Consider the following 18600-nt stretch of genomic DNA (forward strand, 5'->3'; position numbering starts at 1 on the left):
GCCAGGACCATGGCACAAGGAGCCCAAGGAGGGCAGGAGAATCTCAGCACTGCCTCTGACCCTCCTAGGCCACCCTTTCCTGGAGTTCCTGGCAAAGCACCAGGATTAGAGCACTTTACGGGGGGGGGGGGGGCCAGACACAGACCAGTAACAGCCACCCAGGAGGCCTGTAACCCAGTCCTTGGTTATAATGAACACACCCTTAGTATTTCCTATCAGAAACTGCCCGAGGGTTGCTAGAAACTGATTTTATTAATAAATTCCATGATACAAAAGAATGAGGACATTCAAAGACATTTCAGAATACTGCTTTGTCCCAAAGGGCAGGCAGGGAAGAATAAGGCACAATGGATGCTTAGAAAATGAGAACGAGCTCAACGGTGGAAACATGCAATCTGCACACACTCCTGACCACACCCCAGCTTCCAGCGAGCCCATCCGGTAAGAATGTGCTGGAACCATCAGGGAGTGGGCCCAGGTGACCAGCGGGCTGGCAGCTCAGTGAGGTCAGATACCAAGCCAGCAGGGGAGACACGAGGTGGCAGCTGATGCCAACAATGCAGCCTGAACATTCCAAAAAAACGCTGGCGGCAACTCCCAGGTCTCTCTCCTTACTTACGATAAATAACAAAGTCCCTGATGCTAGAAGGCAAGCCACCTCTGAACATCTGGAGCTTGCAAGTTACCTCGGGCAGATAAACAGCTCTCAGATTTGAAGCACGAGATGTTCCTATTTCCATAGTTACCACTAAGAAGGGACAACAGTCCCCAGAGAGAAGCCCAGGGTCAGGAAAGGACCCATCTTGAGGGCCAGCTTCTCTCCAAAGACAGATCCACTGTTGCCAGGGGTCAAAGCTGGGGTCTTGGGTACAGCTCGCTGGCCCAGTGTGTTCAACCCTAGGTTCCAAAGTGCGGGGGGAGTCAAACACCCACATCCAAGCCTTCTTTTCTTTTTTTGGTACCAGGGATAGAACTCGGGAGCTTGAGGTTTCGAGGCAGGCAGCAGAACCACTGAGCTAAATCCCCAGCCACAAGCTTCCTTTTCAAAGTCCTTGGGAGGGGAGAAACATCTGTGTCACTGAGACTGGTCCCCAGGGGACCCCCACACCTTTGCGGAAGGACAGCCTTACAGGCTCTGAGGTTAACAAGGTTTCACCAGCTTCACCAAACAAAAGCAGAGGAGAAGAGACCAAATGCAAATCTGGAGGTCCTGGGCACGGGGGGGTGGATCCATGGGGGGACCTGTCTGGGCCTGGAGTGACAAGAGCTTTTGGGGCAGCTTTTCCCAGTAGTGCCGGTCTGGTGGGCCTGCTAGTCCCCAAGATGGCCACCTGGCAGCACAGTGACATCACCTAAGCTACATAAAGGCACCTTCCTTCTGTTCAGGGTCTGATCCCACTGGGGGGATGTGAGCAAAGGGGAGCCTACCCAGCTCCCTCTAATCCCCGTTCAGGGATGGTGTGAGGGCCGCACCTGTTTCAGAGGGCTCAATCCAGGGAGTTACTCACTCCTGAGTGCCAGCCCCTCCTGGTAGGGTGGGTGGAACGGCAGCAGAAGGAATGTGAGGTGTGGTGACCGAGGTCCAAGCAAAAAAAACATGGACCCTGCAGGACCGAAGCCCTGACTTCAGCCACCTGCCATCGGGGCTGCCTGCAGTCCCTGCAGGGCAGAGGATGCTACACTCCTCGTGACGGGCATGAAGATGCGTCCAAGAGTGGCAGGGCAGGCTGCAAGAGGGACCCTGTGGAGGCCCTGGCCAGGTCCACCAGTGCAGGCATCGTCCCCAGCAGCAGCAGCCCCTCCTCTGTGGCCTGAGGGATCAAAGCCACTTGCTACCATGTACACAAGCTTTGGATGAATGCGCCGGGCCTCTGCCTGGGAGGACAGTGCTGGGGCAGGTCCAGAGGCTGGGTCCCAGTGCCCTCCTCCTGCCCAGCGCAGTGTCCTCAGCCCTGCTCCAGGCTTTCGGCAGGCTGCACCACAGTATAGCCCCGCTGGCCAGTGGAGAGCTGACGGCTGAAGAAGGACGTGGACCGTTTTGGCTTCACCCGCTTGATCCCCTTGCCTGTGAGGGAAGGAGGGGAGACACTAAGAGGTGTCGTGGCGGGGCCGGGCCTTCGCTGCACTAGGACAGCTCCTCCAGGGCTGGTCTGTACCAAGCTGCCCTTGGCATGTGGCTGGGCTCCCAGATCCAGGCAGGCTTGTGGTGCTGGGCCAGCAGTCTGAGGGACTTTCATTAAGCTTTGTGCAACTGACCAAAAAAACCAAATACCTGCAACATACACAGCTGACTAGAGGGAGCCTCAGCCAGGCACACAGAATTCTCAAATTAAAGTATCAAGGCTGCTGGGCATGGTGGTACACACCTATGCCAGTACTCTGGGAGGTTGAGGCACAAGGACTGCAAGATCAAGCCCGGCTCAGCACCGTAGCTGCCTCAGAATACAAAAGGGCTGGGGACATAGCACGGTGCAAAGGCCCTGGGTCCACTACCAAGTACTGCTGAATAAATAAGTAAAGCTACACGGTCATGGTCGACAGCTGCAGTCACAGCCCATGCTGATGGCACCTGTGATCTGGAGGGACAAAAGCAGTACTCTGCCTTTGAGGTCTGCCTCCCCTAAGCCCATATTCGGTAGCTTTTTGGTTGGTTTTGTTTCCTTAAGATACATGTTGCATGCAGTATGTTCGCAACACACATGGACTGTGGCTCACCGTCTTCCACGTAGTCTATGGTGGAGAGGTGCTGGATCCGGCTGCACACCACGCTGCTCTGCCTCCGCAGCTTGGGGCGCTGAGCGGGAGGCAATGAAGGGCTGTGGGCAGAGTGGGGGCCAGACGTACTCTCCTGGGGGGCGGTGGGCTCCGCAGCTTGGTTCAACTCAATGCAGTACTCAATGAGGCTGCTCATCAGCTCGGCCTGCGGAGGGGTGGGGGCCGGTGTGGGCTTCGCTGAGCAGCCCACCCTTCCCGTGCTCCCACTGAATGACACCAGACGTACAGACCAAGGGCCCCCTGGGACAGACACCATTCCAAAACAGGAGGGAAAGAGGTGTGGAGGGTGAGACAGGCACTCTGGGAGCAAGGCAGGAGAGAGCACTCCAGGCAGAGGGCCCGGGCTGAGGAGGGGGTGAGGACCCCTCCTGGATGGCTCTTTCTGAGCACCTTCAACAGCGATGTCTCCCAACAGACTGGAACAGGATGTGTTGACATAAGGAAGTGGCCAGACACCTGGGGGCACAGCTGGGCTCCAGGACAGGGCCTAGGCCGAGGGACTCACACAGGTGTCTCGAGGTGGCGTCCCTTGTCAGGAAAGATTCCTGGTACCGACGTGGACAGGGAACTGAGGGGAAGTCACACTCTCGTGTGCCTGCCGTGTGCTTCCACGGAGAACTGAGGACTAGTGCTGCTAACGGGCAGCACTAGGGCACGTGCCGGGGGTGGCCCCGTGGACACTGGTCCAGCTTCTGCCCGTTCCCGGTGTGGCTGAGGCCATGGCGTAACCCTCCCGGCCCAGAAGGAAGAGCAGTCATTGGGGCCTTGGTCTCACTGCAGTCCATGCGGCTTCCCTGCTCACTGGGGCTCCACCAGCCAGCTAGGGCTCAGGTGGGTGCCATGGGACGGAGGGGCCCGAACTGCAGGGAATACAACAGGGAAGCCCTCTAAGCTCCCTAGAGCAAAAACTCAGGCACAACGGGACGCTCCACTGGAGGTTAAAACCCAGCCTCTGCTTCCACTCAAACCACCCATTCCTCAAACTGCACCCGACAGCACTAGAGATTAAACTCAGCAATCAGGCTTGGACGGGCATCTCGCCCTGATGACGAAGACTGCAGGTACTGCCGCAGCGTGCAGGGGAGACACACTTCCTACAGGTCAGGACAGGCTGGGAACTGCTGCACACCCGCCCACACTGCCTGGGAGCCAGCGAGCCACAGGCACACAGACGGGGGTATGCGTACGTGTGCAACTGTCCCCTTCATGGACGATGAAACTACACAGGAGATGCCACAGAGCCAGCAGGAAGCTACTAGACCAGCTAAGTGAATTTAACAAGGCTGCAGGATATACAGGTGCATCAGAGTGAATTGCATTTCTGTATAATGTAATAAACAGTGGGAAATTAAAATTAAAAACAGCACTGCCAGGCGTGGTGGCGCATGCCTGAAATCCTAGCACTTGGGAGGCTGAGGCAGGAGGATCACTGTGAGTTCAAAACCAGCCTGGGCTACATAGTGAATTACAGGTCAGTCTCAACTACACAGTGAGACCCTGTCTCAAAAATCTGAAAAACCAAAAAACAACCAAAAACAAAAACAAAAAAAAGCACTATATACAATAGTACCAAAAAAAAAAAAAAAAAAAAAAAAAAAAAAAATCTAATGAAATGCTAATAAAATAAATCAGATAAATAAATGAAGATATGGAGATAATGGATTAGATGACTTAAAATGTCAGTTCTCCCCAAAGTAATTAAAATAATCTTTTTTGTTTGTTTTGGGGTGCGTGTGTTTTGAGACAGGATCTCCCTATGTAGTCCAGTTGGCCTCCAACTCCCAGGAATCCTCCTGCCTCAGTCTCCTGAGTGCTGGGATTAGAGGTATGCATTACCATGCCTGGATTTGTTTTTTGTTTTTGGTGCCAGGGATCGAACTCAGGCCCTTGCACTTGTGAGGCAGGAGACAGAACCACTGAGCCAAATCCCTGGCCCCTTTTTCTCATTTTCTGAGACAGGGTCTTGCTGTGTAGTTCAGGCTGGCCTTGCACTTACTATATAGCGGCTGAACTCCAACTTGATGATCCTTCTGCCTCAGCCTCTGAGTGCTGGGATTATACCCATTCACCGACACCTCTGGCTCTCCTTTTTTAGACAGTCTATATAGCCCAGGCTCATCTCAAACTTATGATCCTCCTCTTTCAGACTCTCAAGTGCTGAGATTACAAGTGTGTGCCACCTTACTCAGAAAAAGAAATCTGGACCTGTATGTAGGTATCACACACAATTTATATAAAAATAAACTTCAGATGGGTTATAAATGTAAACTTCTGTAATATCTAAAAGAAAACATCAAATAGCCGGGTGAGGTGGCACGTACCTGTAATCCCAGCACTTGGGAGGCTGAAGTAGGAGGGTCACTGTGAGTTTGAGGCCAGCCTGGGCTGCACAGTGAGTTCAAGGACAACAGGAAGGAAGGACAAATGCAGGCAATCAAACATGAAAAAATTTTTGCGATTTCCAGTTAGGCAACAATTTCTTAAAAACAAAATATATAAATCATATAAGGAAAAAGAAAAAACTGCTAAAATGGATTCCATTAGCCAAACGGTAGCATAAGTCTATAATCTCAACTACTCAGGAAGCTGAGGCAGGAGGATCATAAGTTCAAGGCCAGCCTTGCTATTTCAATGAGAACCTAAGTAGGTCTGGGGAGATTTCAGCAAAATTAAAAACATCTCGGGCCAGGGATTTAGCTCAGTGGTTCTGTTGCCTACCTCAAATGCACAAGGTCCCAAGTTCAATCCCTAGTATTTAAAAAAAAAAAAAAAAAAAAAAAAAAAGTCTCTCCAAGAGACGAGAAAATGAAATCAAATTAGAAACTAAAAGAAAACATTTACACTGGGCATGGTGGCACATGCCCGTGATACGAACACTCAAGAGACTGAGGCAGGAGGATCGCTGAGAGTTCAAGGCCAGCCTGGACAGTGAGACCCTATCTCAAAAAAACCCAAACCAAACAAACAAGAAGACATCTGATAGAGAACTGGTACAAAGAATACATAATGAACTCTCACAACTCATGAAGAAAACAACCTAACAAATAAAAGGACAAATGCTGTGAACTAACACTACACAGAAGATTGGTGGATAAGCAGTTAATAAGCACATGAAAAGATGGCAGACATCATTAGTCATTAGAAAAAGGCAAAGCAGGCCCGGCAATAACGTATCATCACCACGCATCGTGAGAATGGCAAACAGAAACTGGCAGCAGCAAGTGCTGATGAGGCCGCGGGGCGACGGACTGCGGGAAGGCGATCTGTAGGGCCACGTGGGAGTGGGAAAAGCCTCGCAGCTTCTAATAAAGTTAATCATGTGCTTATCACAGTCTCGGGAGCTCACTCCCAGGTTCCCACAGTTGAGAAAGGGGGATCTCAAACCACAGTGTTTAGAGTAGCTTTTCTGATAAAAGTCAAAACAGGACAACGCAAAAGCTCTTTAGTAGGTGAACAGATAAAACCGTAGGGCGTCTACACATTGGAATCTCACTTGACAGGAAAAGGGACGAACCGGAGCTGGTGTAGCTCAGTGGCGAGCCCTTGGTCAGCGTGCACAAGGCCCTGGGCTCTGTTCCCAGCACCAGCGGAAAGTAAGGCAAATGCACCACCATGCCACACGCCGTGGTGTAGTGAAAGCCATCCCAAAGGGCTATGCCTGGCCAAGCACAGGGCATGCCTATAACCCCAGCTGTTTGAATGTCTGAAGCAGGGGATCACAAGTTCAAAGCCAGCCTGAGCAACTCAGTGAGAGATGGCTCAGAATAAAAACAAGGGCTGCGGGTGCAGTTTAACGGTAGAGTGCTCGCCTAACAGGTGCAAGTGCCCAGTCCCACAAAAGAAGGTGACATACACACTCCACACCCAAGGGCTGGGCATAATGCATTTATCTATTCCCCAGCTCCTGGGCATCTGTGTAGCTTCTAACTTTTATGAAGACCAGAGACGTTGGGTGGAGAGGAGATGCGTATTGAAGACAGGAGCCCCTGCCCTTGTGTGCGTGCCAAGGAAGAGGGGAGAGCAGGAAGGACCTGAGCAGGAAAGGCTCTGAGCAGGGCGGCAGGGTGGCAAGGCAGGGAAGGGGCTGGGTGGAAGGTGTGATGTGGAACGAGCGGATCCACAAAGGTACCCAGGGCCTTTACCCTTCCATGCCCTTCCCTCCCGAGAGTGGGACAGCCAAACAGGGCCTCTGTAACAGATAATGGCTCACACAGCTGCACGTAAGCACTGGGAAGCCCTCAAGGACAGCCGTCCCACCCATGACGCCACTGCCACCTGGTGTGAGATCTGCAGAGCAGGACCCCGGACAGTGCTCTGACCTTTCCAGCCAGCCTGGAGCCTCCTTTGCCCGCGTGCAGGTTAACACCAGCACTACCTGCTTGGAGTAGATCCTGAGCAGCTTGTTGACAGGAAGGCCCTCGGTGTCCCCATCGAACTCCAGCCACAGGACAGGCTCCTCCTCCTCCGGGGAGGTGTGGTCCCACGACAGCTCCTGGAAGCGCAGGCCCAGCAGGACGTGCTGGCCAGCAGGAGACAAAGAGCAAGGCTGGAGCCCCAGCAGAGGCTGCTCCCCACCCTGTTCCTCTGGGCTGCACCAGGAGGGGACACCTGGCCGGGCATTTGCCTCTCCGGAATTGCATCTCAATTCCTGCACGTGTTTCTCTAAAAGAGAGGGGCTCTGGCTTTCATCTGACTCTTCCAGATGGGGTCCGGGAAGGCTGAGAATCCGTTCCTCGGCACTTTCCACCAGCAAACTGATAGCTGGGGAATCGTATGGGTAAAGAGGCAGGTGGGTCAGGAAAGTCTGTGCTGTGACACCAGCTGCATCCTGCACTCCAGTGCACAGCTGCCCAGGAAGGACTGGAGTCCCTCTCTTGTCACAGACGCCAGACTGAGGAGAGCTCCTGCCCAGATGCAGGGAAGCTGACACACAGCAAGGTTGTCAACAAGGCCATCTACACTGGCAGCCAGAGGGAGCTTGCCACTAAATGCAGGGACAAGCGGGACGTGGGCAGCTCAGGAGGGTTCCTTGTCAGGGGGTCTCCAGAAAACCACCAGCTGGGCTCCATCACTGCCAGGCAGGGGAGCCGGGCGCTGATCCAGAGCAGATGCAAGGAAGCCCTCAGGACGCGAGCAGGACCCCAGGGACAGCTAAGGGACACAGAGTCACTCCCAGTCTGCTCACCTCACCCCCAGAATCTCTATAGGCCCAAGGGAAACAGGAAGGCCTAAGCAAGACTCCATTTTCTTCTGCCCACGGAGGCCACCCCAGGTCTCACCCTGGAGGAGCTGGTACCTTCTCCCTACTGTCAATAACATGCACGCCTTCCAGACTGATGGCCACGATCACTGGCTTTCGTCCACCACGGTGCAAAAAGCCCTGGGCTGGCTTGTCAATCTCACCGCGGAAGAAGGCACACCTGGGGAGGGACAAGAGTTGGCCACTTGCTCCCACAGGGTGCATGTGCAGGGAGGCCTGCGCGTGGCTCAGGGAAGCTAGAGCGTTTCAGTGCATGAAGGCTGAAGAGAAACCTGGGCCAAGGAAGAGAGAGCAGAGGGGGAGGTGAGGCAGCTTTGGGCAACGCAGGTAAAGACAGAGAGAGGTCCATTCAGGGTCAGCAAGGAGCCCTGCTGCCCACTGTCCATGGCAAAGACCCACACGTGAGGTGAGGGCTGTCCAGGGGAGCAGACTCTGAGCTGAAGAGCAAGAGGGGAAGTGTGGTGGTCTCAATGCCAAGCCACCCAACGGCCCTCCCACCCGTACAGCAGCCTACCCCGTTCACCCTGACCCCTCCATGCAGCAGGAGGGGCCCAGAGGTGAGCCGGCCTCTCCACTGCGGAACCCACCCCCTCACGTGGCCATGGTGCGGGAGGGAGGACCCACACAAGGTGTCCCGGCCTGAGACGGGAGGAAGAGGACAAATACCCATCTTGGCACCAGAACTGACCCCAAGGTGGCTCCTCCTGAGAAGGAGAGAGCCAGCTGGTGCAGACAAGCTCAATCTGCAGGGTTGCTTGGGGGTGCAGGGAGGCCGGGGCAGTGACCGCTCACCCGTAGAAGGGCAGCTCGTGGCACTTGAGGAGGTAGGCACGATAGTGAAAGCCCAGGGTGGCCTCGTGTGCGCCATCGCTGCTGACTGCTTCCTTCACCTGGCGGTAGGCATTCAACAGGCCCTGCTCGCCTGTTCCCACCTTGGCTCCACGGCCCCGGAAGGCAGCAAAGAGGCCGTGGTTCCGCTTGCAGAGGTGGGCAGGGAGGAAGGAGTCCAGCTTCTCCCTGTGGAGGAAGTAAGGTGGGAGCCAAGGTCTTCAGGTTTCCACACACACAGAAGAGGGCAGGGCTCTAGGCGGCCTGGCTTGGGGCCCTCCCCTGCCCCACGGGGACGCCAGAGGCCCCTGCTGCAGAGCTCCTCACTGCCATGCCAGCCATGGCCTGCTCCACCCAGCTCACAGGGCCACCTTGCCTGGCATGGAGGGGCCACTGCCAATTAAGGGGTAGGGATGTTCCCCGTTAAGAGAAAGCAGGGTGCTCAGAGCAAAGAGACACACAAGTCACCCCAAGCTAGAGGAGCAGACACAGGTGGGGTCAGACCTCAGCCCCCTCCAGACCGCCTCTGCCTCAGCCAGCTGTGCTCACTTCATCTGCAGGGCGGGCATGGGGAGGCTGCCACTGGGCCCCAGTGACAGTTACCTCAGCCCGAAAACACAGCAAGGCTCTCCAATGACAGGCCTAGGATCAGGGTGGCAGCCCCACGAGGACAGCCTAGGGCCCCTGCCTAATGCCACCTGACCTGCTGTCCTGCTGCTCTACAAGCCAGTGCACCCTGGCCGCCTTCTGCCTTCTCCCCTGCCAGTCCTGCCTCAGCCAATGGCCCCATCACTCCTTGTGTGGCCCCTACACAGCCTGGCTCTGACTCCCTTCTGGTCAGCACCACGTCCCCACCCAGCTGTAGGCTGGCAGAGGGTACAGATGCAGAGGTCACCAGGCCCAGTCTCCTTCCCCAGGAGGTAAGGAGACACACAACCCTGAGCACCCACGGCATGCTGGGCACTGTGGTGAGCCCCCCCACCCCCCGTCCTTCAAGGGCCTGCTGACACTTAGGGGTCCAGGAAGGCCTCAGACCCCGGTCTGAAGGAGGCCAGGAGGCCGGGAAGAATTCAAAGCAGCGCCCCTAACGGGAACCAGACTTGAGGAGACTTTCAGGAGAGCATCTGTCACTAAGGCAGGGTGCTGGAGATCTCTGAGCTATGGGAATTTTTATAGCCACACTGTTACCAATGGCCTAATACCCTCAATGCTTAGTTTTGCCAGATAAGGATATCAAAACAGCAATTTAAACTAGGCATGGTGGCACATACCCATAATACCAGCACTCTGGGAGGCTGAGGTAGGAGGATCAAAAGTTTGAGCCTAGCCCAGGCAATTTAGTGAGACCCTGTCTCAAAAAATAAAAGGTGGGTGTGGTGGCACACACCTGTAATACTAGCACTTTGGAGGCTGAGGCAGGAGGATCACTGTGGGTTTGAGGCCAGCTGGACTACATAGTTATTTCAAGGCCAGCCTGAATGAACTACATAGTGAGACTCTGTCTCAAAACAAACTGGGGTGTGTGTGGCGGAGGCTGGTGGCTGGGGATATAACTGAATGCTCAATTCCCAGCACTGCATTAAACAAACAAAATGGCAGCCAGAGCTCTGGTCTCTGACAGGCCTCTGAGGCTCCACCCCTCTGTGTACAAAATACAGACACAAATCCCAACAAGCACAGAGGATGCTAGCACAGGCCCAGCCTGAGGTTGGTGCTCAATAAATATCTCTGCAGCTGTCACCTCACCAGAGGGGAGGGGTCTCAGACACCCCAGGTCATGGGGAGGGGCAGCTGCTCTAGCCAAGGGTGGGGCAAGGGGAAACACACTGCAGAGCCCTGGCCACAAGGACCTTAAGAGGTAGGGCTGGGTATGTAGCTCAGTGGTTCCGCTGCCTGCTTCGAAAACACAAGGTCCCAAGTTTGATCCCACCCCCCTAAAAAGAGGGACCCCAGAGTGCTGTCCACGGTTCAAGGGCTGCTGTAGGTAATTTCATTACCCCCTCATCCAATCCCTTCTCCAGTGGGCTCCAGCTTGCTGCGTAGAAACCCAGCCTTCCCTGCTCTTGGTTTACAGGGCCTATGTAGGTGCACGGAGTGACCCACAGGGACCCAGGTTGCAGCCAGCCAGAGGCCCGGGTGGGGTGTTTCCTTTGGGTGGACCAGGACCAAGCCACGGTCACCACAACGAGTGCAGGGCCTATGGGTGTGTGCAGAGAGGCCTTTCATCGCCACAGACAGCTGCTGTGGCAATGTGGCCACAAGGCAAGGGCACACCTTGATAGGGAAAACTTCAATAGCGAAAACTTAGGAAATGTCACAACGTAAAATAACTTCTGCCCCTCTGCTTAGTTCAGAATTAACCGGTACTGGAGACATCTAGTCTCTCACAAAATATTTGTAAGTGAAAGTGAAAAGAACCATTGTTAGCTTTGTTAATCAAACAAGCTCCCTTTTTCCCCTGGCTAGAGTAGGTAACAGAATAAACCTTAAAAGTAACTTCCCTGACAAAGAACTGCATCCAGGTTGAAATTCTACTGCCTTGCTAGCATGTTTTGGGTATCAGCAATGTGAGCTGTGAAAATGCAGTGTAACCAACTGAGTAAGATCAAAGCTGTGAAACCCCATAAAAGAAGGAGTTGTAACCCAATGGGGGAGTCGATCAGGGCACCGTCATTAGGTGTGATTGATCCCCATCGATGGAGTAAACTTTTTAATTTTACTTCCATTCTGCTGCCTGTGTATCACTTGCCAATCCCTTCCGAAACAGACTGACCTCTTGAAGGCCCAGAAGACACAGGCAGGGTAAGAAGTGACAGCAAGGTCAGGAGACCACTGAGCTTGGCTCCAGGCACCCTGACCCCAGGCTTGAATGTCATCCAAGCTGACAAAGGCCCCCTGCATCCGAACAGCTGGAGCTAGGTTTGCTGTCACTTGCAAGTAGAGCAGAGGGCTGGGACCCCTCGGCTGCCAACTGCGACCTACTTAGTTGGGAGCCCTTGTCAGACTCAAGTACAAGGTCCCTGCCCCTGCATATAGCTCTCCTGCTTCCTCCATATGAGCAGGGTCGAGGTGGAGAGGAGGCTTGGCTAGGGGCAGACAGGGCTCAAATCCATCAAGGTCCTTGCCGTGGAGGTTGGGGACTGGCCGGGTCTGCTGTCAGGGCAGACTTAACCCTTGTCACTGTGAATTCGAACAGCCGGTCACTGGTCACTGGAGAGTCAACGTTTGCTTGGTCTAAGAATAAGGCCAGTTCCCTCCTGACTGCAGTGGAGCCAGGCTACACCTCATGCACATCTGGGGCCCGCTGGCTGCAGACTCCTCCGAGTCCCGAGTCACCCACTACCCAGAGTGGATGAGAAAAGAAGGCCCAGAGAATGTGCAGCGAGTACAGGAAGGAATGGACCGGCTGGACCCACACCTGGCCCCCCTTCTAAGCAGGACTCGGGCAAACTCACTTACCGGGGTCACAATGCCCTTACCTCAGGGTGCAGGTCGCAGGCTGGCTAGGTTGGTAAGGCCCAAGCTGCACACGGCACACCAGGGCACCCAGGGCCTCACAGTCCTCCATGTCGCATGGGTACCGAGCGGCTATCACATTGCCCTTGGCCTCCTCGTAGAGAAGCCGCAGGACCTCCTCATCGCAGATCTGTTGGCCAATGTGGCAGGGAAAGACGGCTCAGTGGGTTCGAACAAGGTGTGAAGGTCCAAGGGTTCAGGGATGGGATGGCTGGACACAGGGCCTGTGTGCACTTGGACTCGGGACCTCACCTGGAGCTCCCGCCACTTTGGGAAGAACACGTTCCTCCGAAACTGCAGGGAAGGCTCGTCTGCAGAGAGAAGCTGGGCTTGTGCCTGACCACCCACTCCACCCCACAGGGAAAACCCTGGGCCTGGGGCCACGAGCCTGCCTCTGTGTCTGCAGCCCTAGCCCACCCTCCTCCTGGCTCCCCCAGGCAGCCCCTGCCCTGACTCCCGCCTGAGGCAGCACCTACCCATGGCCACGTCGTCATCTGGGGCATCTGTGAAGCGTAGCAGCAGCTCCGGCCATTGGCGGCCCAGCTTGTAGGGCTGGTGCTTGGGCTTCAGCTGTACCTCTACAGGATGAGAGGAGGTGGCCCTGCAGCCTTGACCTGACGGAGCCACCCACCTGACACACTGCCCCCAACTGCAGCAATGAAGGGGACTCGAGGGCCAACAGCCACCGAGCAGGTACTAAGTGTCCAGAACCCTTCTTTTACGTGCATCGATCCTGCAATAACACATCCTCTGCTTCACCCTCAGAGCAAATCAGGCTCGGAGAGGTCACACTGCTCACCTGGAGTCTCAGCAAGTGCGAGGCTGTGTGGCTTCAGACACAGCCAGTCTTGCCTCCTTCCAGCCCAAGAACAGATACGGCTGAGAGGCTGAGGGGGATAGGGTGGCGGGGATGACAGCACTGCCATTAGGGAGCAGAACCTGAAGCTGGTGATGAGCACCCCAAGGCCCCAGGGGCCGCCCTCACTCATCCTTGACACAGCAGAGGCCTCTCCACTGCACAGCTGCACCCCACGGCCTCCATTTGTGAGGCCCACAGCGCCATGCCAGTGCCCTCTCACTCCCTGCCTTTCTGCTTCAGCTATGCCACCTCCTGAACACCTGAGCATTCTCAGCCTTGGGACCTCCACCCCTGCCTCAGATACCATCTTCCCGATTTCCAAGAGGATGGCGGGCGCAGGTCTTGTCCTGGACCCCTAACTATGGCAGCCCCCACTGCACCTGCCTGCCCGCCTGTGCGACGTCTCCCACGCCCCAGGCTCCTGCACTGCCTCTACCACCCTAGACTGTAGGTCGCCACACAGGCAGGAGCTGGCTCTGGGTCATCATGATCAGCTCCCTTCTATGCCCCTTACCTGCGGGTTGTGGGCCTTCAAGGGACAGGGCAGTTTCAGCTCTGCACTGCTGCCTGCTGGCCAGGTGAGTGGCCACCCTGATGCTACCTGAAACTCACCCAGAAATGAACTGAGACATATGCTGACACAGAGGAGCAGGCCTCAAAATGCCTGTCTTCTGCCCACATCTCCACGTTTCCCAAAGTTCCCTTCACCACACTTCCGACTCTGACTCCAAAGTATCAGGGACCACATCGGCCGGTCTTATCCCCTGCTGTATCCCCAGGCTGGGCACCAGGGAGCTGTGCACATCCCTGTGGAGTAAGGGACTAGGAGACAGGGGTGGGCCCTTCTTCCTGCCTTGGCTCCAAGCCAAAACAGCCCGGAGGATCCACGTTCCAGACTTCCAGGTGCGACCTTCTTGCCTAGAGACCACCACCCAAATGAGACTGCCAATTGCTGGTACTGCATTCTATCCAGTGACAGTGGCACGGAGAATGCTAAGTCCTACCAAAACCTGTGACAGGAAGGGTGGGCCCTCTACACAGTGATGCATTGCCACCTCGCAGACACTCGAGCCCTGGTGCCCAACACCGCCTCACAGCTCAGACTTCTGCTACCTCAAGGGAAAGCTGGAGCAGCCTTTCACCCTCCCAAAGCAGCCCGGAAACAACGTAGGCGTTGACAAGGTCTCAGCCCTGCCACCCTCCTTTAGGACACAGCAGCCCATTCAGCCCTGGCCAGAGACAGGAATGTGAGGAGGGAGGGGACATATGAAGTGGCAGGAGCCTGGAGAGCCTTGAGAGGCAGGGCAACAGCCACCCACTGGGCCCCACCACCCTCAGCCTTCCCGAGACATAGCCAGGGGCCCACAGTCCTGACTACAGCACAAAGGACGGGAGGGGAGCCTGGGTGTGCGGGGCCAGGAGATGAGGCAGCAGGAAGAGGGTGGGCGAGAGCCCTGGAGCAGCAGCTGCTCAGGAAGCTGAGCAGACGGGGAAAGGAAGGGGGGGGGCGGAGCTCCCTCTGGCCCGGCAAGCCAACTGAGATCCTCCCTGTAGGCCAGACACAAATCCCAGTGGTCTCAGGACCGAAGGCCACCTCTGGGGCCCCCAGGAGCCTGACCCAACAGTCCTCCTAAAGGGGGCAATCACTTCCACCACGGCCCCATTCCTCTTCAACACAGGAAATATTCAAGATCAGCAAACATCTCGGGAGCTGGGCCTGGTGCAGACACCTGTAATCCCAGTACTCAGGAGGCTTGAGGCAGGAGGAGCCCTTAGAATGAGGCCCGTCTGGGCTACACAGTGAGTCCAAGGCCAGCCTACACTATGTAGGAGAGCCTGTCTCAAAATCCAAACAAAACAACACCAAAAAAGGAAAACAGGCCCAGGGCTGGCCGTGGCGGTGCACACCTGTAATAACAGCACTCAGGAGGGTGAGGCAGAAGAACTGCCACAAATCTGAGGACAGCCTGGGAAGGCCAGTCTGAAGAACACATCAAGACCCTGTCTCAACTTCCCCAAATGACACCGGGCATCTCCCTGTCCAAGGCAGCAGGATCAGGGACCCTATTCACCCAGGGATCCTCCAGCTGTGGGTCTGCAGAGACAAGGTCCCCACCCGTAGGGGTCCCAGCCTGAATCGCAAGATGTGGGTGGATAAGGAGCTGTGTCCCTCCTTGCCGTCCCTCCCTGCCCTCTCCAAGGCCGCATTGGACTGTGTCCCGCCTTCCCTCTGCTCCCCAAGGACAAGATGCAGTCCAGAGGCTGCCACCTTGGCTCTGTCTCGGTCCTGGTCCTAACACTCACTGCTCTCAATACTCCGGACCTCAAGCTCCTCAGCGCAAGACACCTGGACCCTGAGGACACAATGAAACCATGCCCATCAAGTGTGGCCAGGCTGCTGCATTGCACTGTTCACTGAGCAGGGAGCCCTCTGCTCCTCCTGACACTCCAGCCCCACTGAGGACGAGGCAGGCTTGGCCCCCCTCTGCCACCTGCAGAAAGGAGGTGATAACAGCAGAGCCAGAGTCTCCTCTGGGTTGTGGCTCCTCAAAGTGGACAGCTCCGGGACACCCATGTCTCCTCTTCTCTCTGGGCAGCGGCCAGAGCTTTGGGAAGTGCCCACTGGCTCAGTGGCCAGTGCCTCAGTGCAGGGCACTGCCCAGCACACTCACCCAGCAGAGGGGAGACGAGCCACAGTGCGAAGGCATCCAGGGCAGCATCTGGGAGCTGCAGGACCTCTCGGATTGCACGGTGCAGCTCATGAGCGCTGAGAGAGGGAAGGTTCTCCATGGCCAGGGGCACCACTGTGTCATCGGCCAAGTACACCAGTACATCGGCTGCTGCGAGGAAAGTTGGGCAAGGTCAGCCAAGGCCCATGCCAGGCACCCTGGGTGATCCAGAATCACTCCAAGGTTGAACCCCAGCATCCCTGAAAGATGCCCCTTTTATTTGTGATCCTGGGGATTGAACCCAGGGCCTCTGCATTACTAGCCCTATTGTTTTAAATTTTGAGATGAGGTCTTGGTAAGTCACTAGGTTGCCCAGGCTGGGCTAGAACTAGTGACCCTCCTGCCTCAGCCTCCCAGAGTGCTGAGATTACAGTCATTCACTAGCTCTGAAATACCCTTTTTGTTGTTGCTGTTTGAGACATGGTCTTGCTATATAGTTCAGGCTGGCTGTGGTGAAAGACCCTATTTCCACAAGATCCTCAAATCTAATCCAGCAACTAGGGCCCATGCGCTGACCCCGGCCCATCCCTAGATTCAGTTAGAACCAGACAGAGCAAGGCCCTGCTCTCAACTACTCAGGCAGCCCCAGGGACTCTGCTGTGCTTCTGTCCTGAACAAGATCACTGCATATGTGGAGAATGTGGTGCCCTGGCTGAACCCACCCTGGGGTCACAGCACTTAATTTCTTGGACTGGGAGTAGGGTCAGCTGGCGTCCCTGGGTCATCCTTAGGCAAGCTTCTGTCTCTCTCTGGCCCAAGATTAGTTGGGAACAAGGATTCCTTCAGGTCAGAGCAATGTCCAGGTGTCAGTTTTCTTAGGACTCTTCAAACCTTAGCGAGCAATACTATGGCTTTTCAGGACAGCCTTAAGCAGGCTAGGGAAGTACAACCCAAACAGCAAGTGTTTCCTGTGATGTTGGGAAACTCCAATTTGGAGCCCACGGTCAAAAGGAGGGCCTTGGTAGGGCAGCCAGATTCAAGCCTCCACCCCTGGAGCCACAGGCACAGTTCGAAAGCCCACACTCAGGTCCCAGTCCTCGCTTGCTCTCTGTAGCTGGCTGACTTCAGCAAGTTGGTTTGAGTGTATGTGCTTCATCTTCAGAGCAGAGCTAAAGCCAGGTATGGTGGCTCATGCCTGTAATCCCAGCACTCTGGGAGGCTGAGGCAGGAGGTCACAAGTTTGAGCTCAGCCTGGGTAACTTAAGTGACTCAGTGAGACCCTTCCTCATTAAAAATAAAGGACTAGGGTCTGGATGTGGTGGTTCACGCCTGTAATGCCAGCCCTCAGAGGCTGAGGAGGGAGGACTGCCATGAGGCCAAGGCCAGCCTGGGAAACACAGGGAGACCCTGTCTCAGGGGGGAAAAAAAGAGAGAGAGATGGGGATGTATGTAGCTCAGTGTGAAGGCCCTAGGTTCAAGTTGCAGTACCAAAAACAGAACAAAAACCGAGATAATATCCTTTCCCACAAAGATAACTGTAGATCAAACGAGCTGAAGTCTGTGAAGGGAAAGGCATAATTTCTAGTTAGCACAGGTGAAGGTGATTTTTCGGACCCTCAGTCTCTTCTGCTCCAACAGCTACTGAGAGATCACTGAAATCATGTCCCAGAGGCTGAGACTCTGATCCACTTTACAGGGCAGTGAAGGCTCAAGTTCAGGATCACCTAGCAGTACTTAACCTGTAATTTCACCTCTCTAGGGCCCAATTTCCTCCCTATAAAAGGAAGGTAATGATTCCTGCTTTCAGAAGACCGTTTGTGAGAAAGAAATCGAACAAAGAAAGGTGTCACTTTTCATTCACGTGTTCTCATTTGAATTTACAGCTAGAAACGAGACATGCCCATTTCACAAATGAGACCATGTAAGAGTAAAGACGGGCACTACGCTAAAGGCACAGCCCAGGTCCTCGGAGTCTGGCTCCTGTGAGTTTGTCACACCTCAACGCACCTTATTTTTAATTAATTCATAAAATAATCTTTAGTGAAAAGGAAGACAACCCTGACTTCTGACCCCAGGGCTGGCATCCCAGGAAGGAATGGTGGGGAGGAGGTCAATGACCCACCTCGGGCTCCCACGGAGGACACGCTGCTTCGGTGGGACCGCTCAGCGGAGCCAGGCTGCCCGGGATTGCCCTCTGTCCCTTCCATCTGCAAAGGAAAGAGCAGTTACTGGGGGACCGGGCGGGGGGGAACCAGGGTCTCTTCAAACTATCAATGAAGGAAGTCCGGGACTAGTCTACAAGGCTGAACAAGCTGGTGGGAGGACTCGAGAGCGCAGACTGGCCGAAAAGAGCATCCCTCGCAGAAGGCAGGTGGAGACCGGTCCGAGGGTTCCGACCCCGAAGGTCTGGGCAGGGGCAGAGGGTCGCTCCGTCCGGATGCCCAGGCAGGGCACTGCGCACCCTCATTTAGGGCAGTGAGTGGCCGCGCTCTCACCTTGCGGGTGGTGGAGCCCACTGCGTCCGGCCAGGATCTTACTTTGACTCAGGTCCCAGCCGCGCAGACCACCGCCCTGACCCCAGCTCCCGCAGGGAACTTGGCTGCCCCGGCTGCGCCGAGGAAGCTGCGGCGGGAGGAAACGCCGGGCGCAGGCTCCCACCTCTCCTACCGTGGGAGCCAATCGGAGTTCGGGGC

General features: G+C 55.4%; 1 protein-coding gene across 2 annotated transcripts; it reads right to left on the reverse strand.

Annotated features, from left to right (window-relative positions):
- Positions 1 to 199: 199 nt before the first annotated feature.
- Frmd8 (FERM domain containing 8) lies at positions 200 to 18586 on the reverse strand. Of its 2 annotated transcripts, none has more exons than XM_010635987.3 (11): positions 18403 to 18586; positions 18030 to 18114; positions 15911 to 16075; positions 12856 to 12957; positions 12632 to 12690; positions 12343 to 12509; positions 8828 to 9052; positions 8072 to 8195; positions 7151 to 7294; positions 2716 to 2920; positions 200 to 2065 (listed from the first exon to the last, which is right to left on the reverse strand). In XM_010635987.3, the coding sequence occupies exons 2-11, from the start codon at positions 18112 to 18114 to the stop codon at positions 1947 to 1949; spliced, it is 1395 nt and encodes a 464-aa protein (XP_010634289.1). In that variant the 5' UTR covers positions 18403 to 18586; the 3' UTR covers positions 200 to 1946. The 2 variants fall into 2 exon arrangements, with proteins under 2 accessions (XP_010634289.1, XP_010634287.1); XM_010635985.3 differs by having other exon boundaries at positions 15911 to 16078.
- Between the last annotated feature and the right edge of the window lie 14 nt (positions 18587 to 18600).

Source organism: Fukomys damarensis, unplaced genomic scaffold, assembly GCF_012274545.1.
Source record: "Fukomys damarensis isolate Sample0158 unplaced genomic scaffold, DMR_v1.0_HiC HiC_scaffold_27, whole genome shotgun sequence".
Taxonomy (NCBI): Eukaryota; Metazoa; Chordata; class Mammalia; order Rodentia; family Bathyergidae; genus Fukomys; species Fukomys damarensis.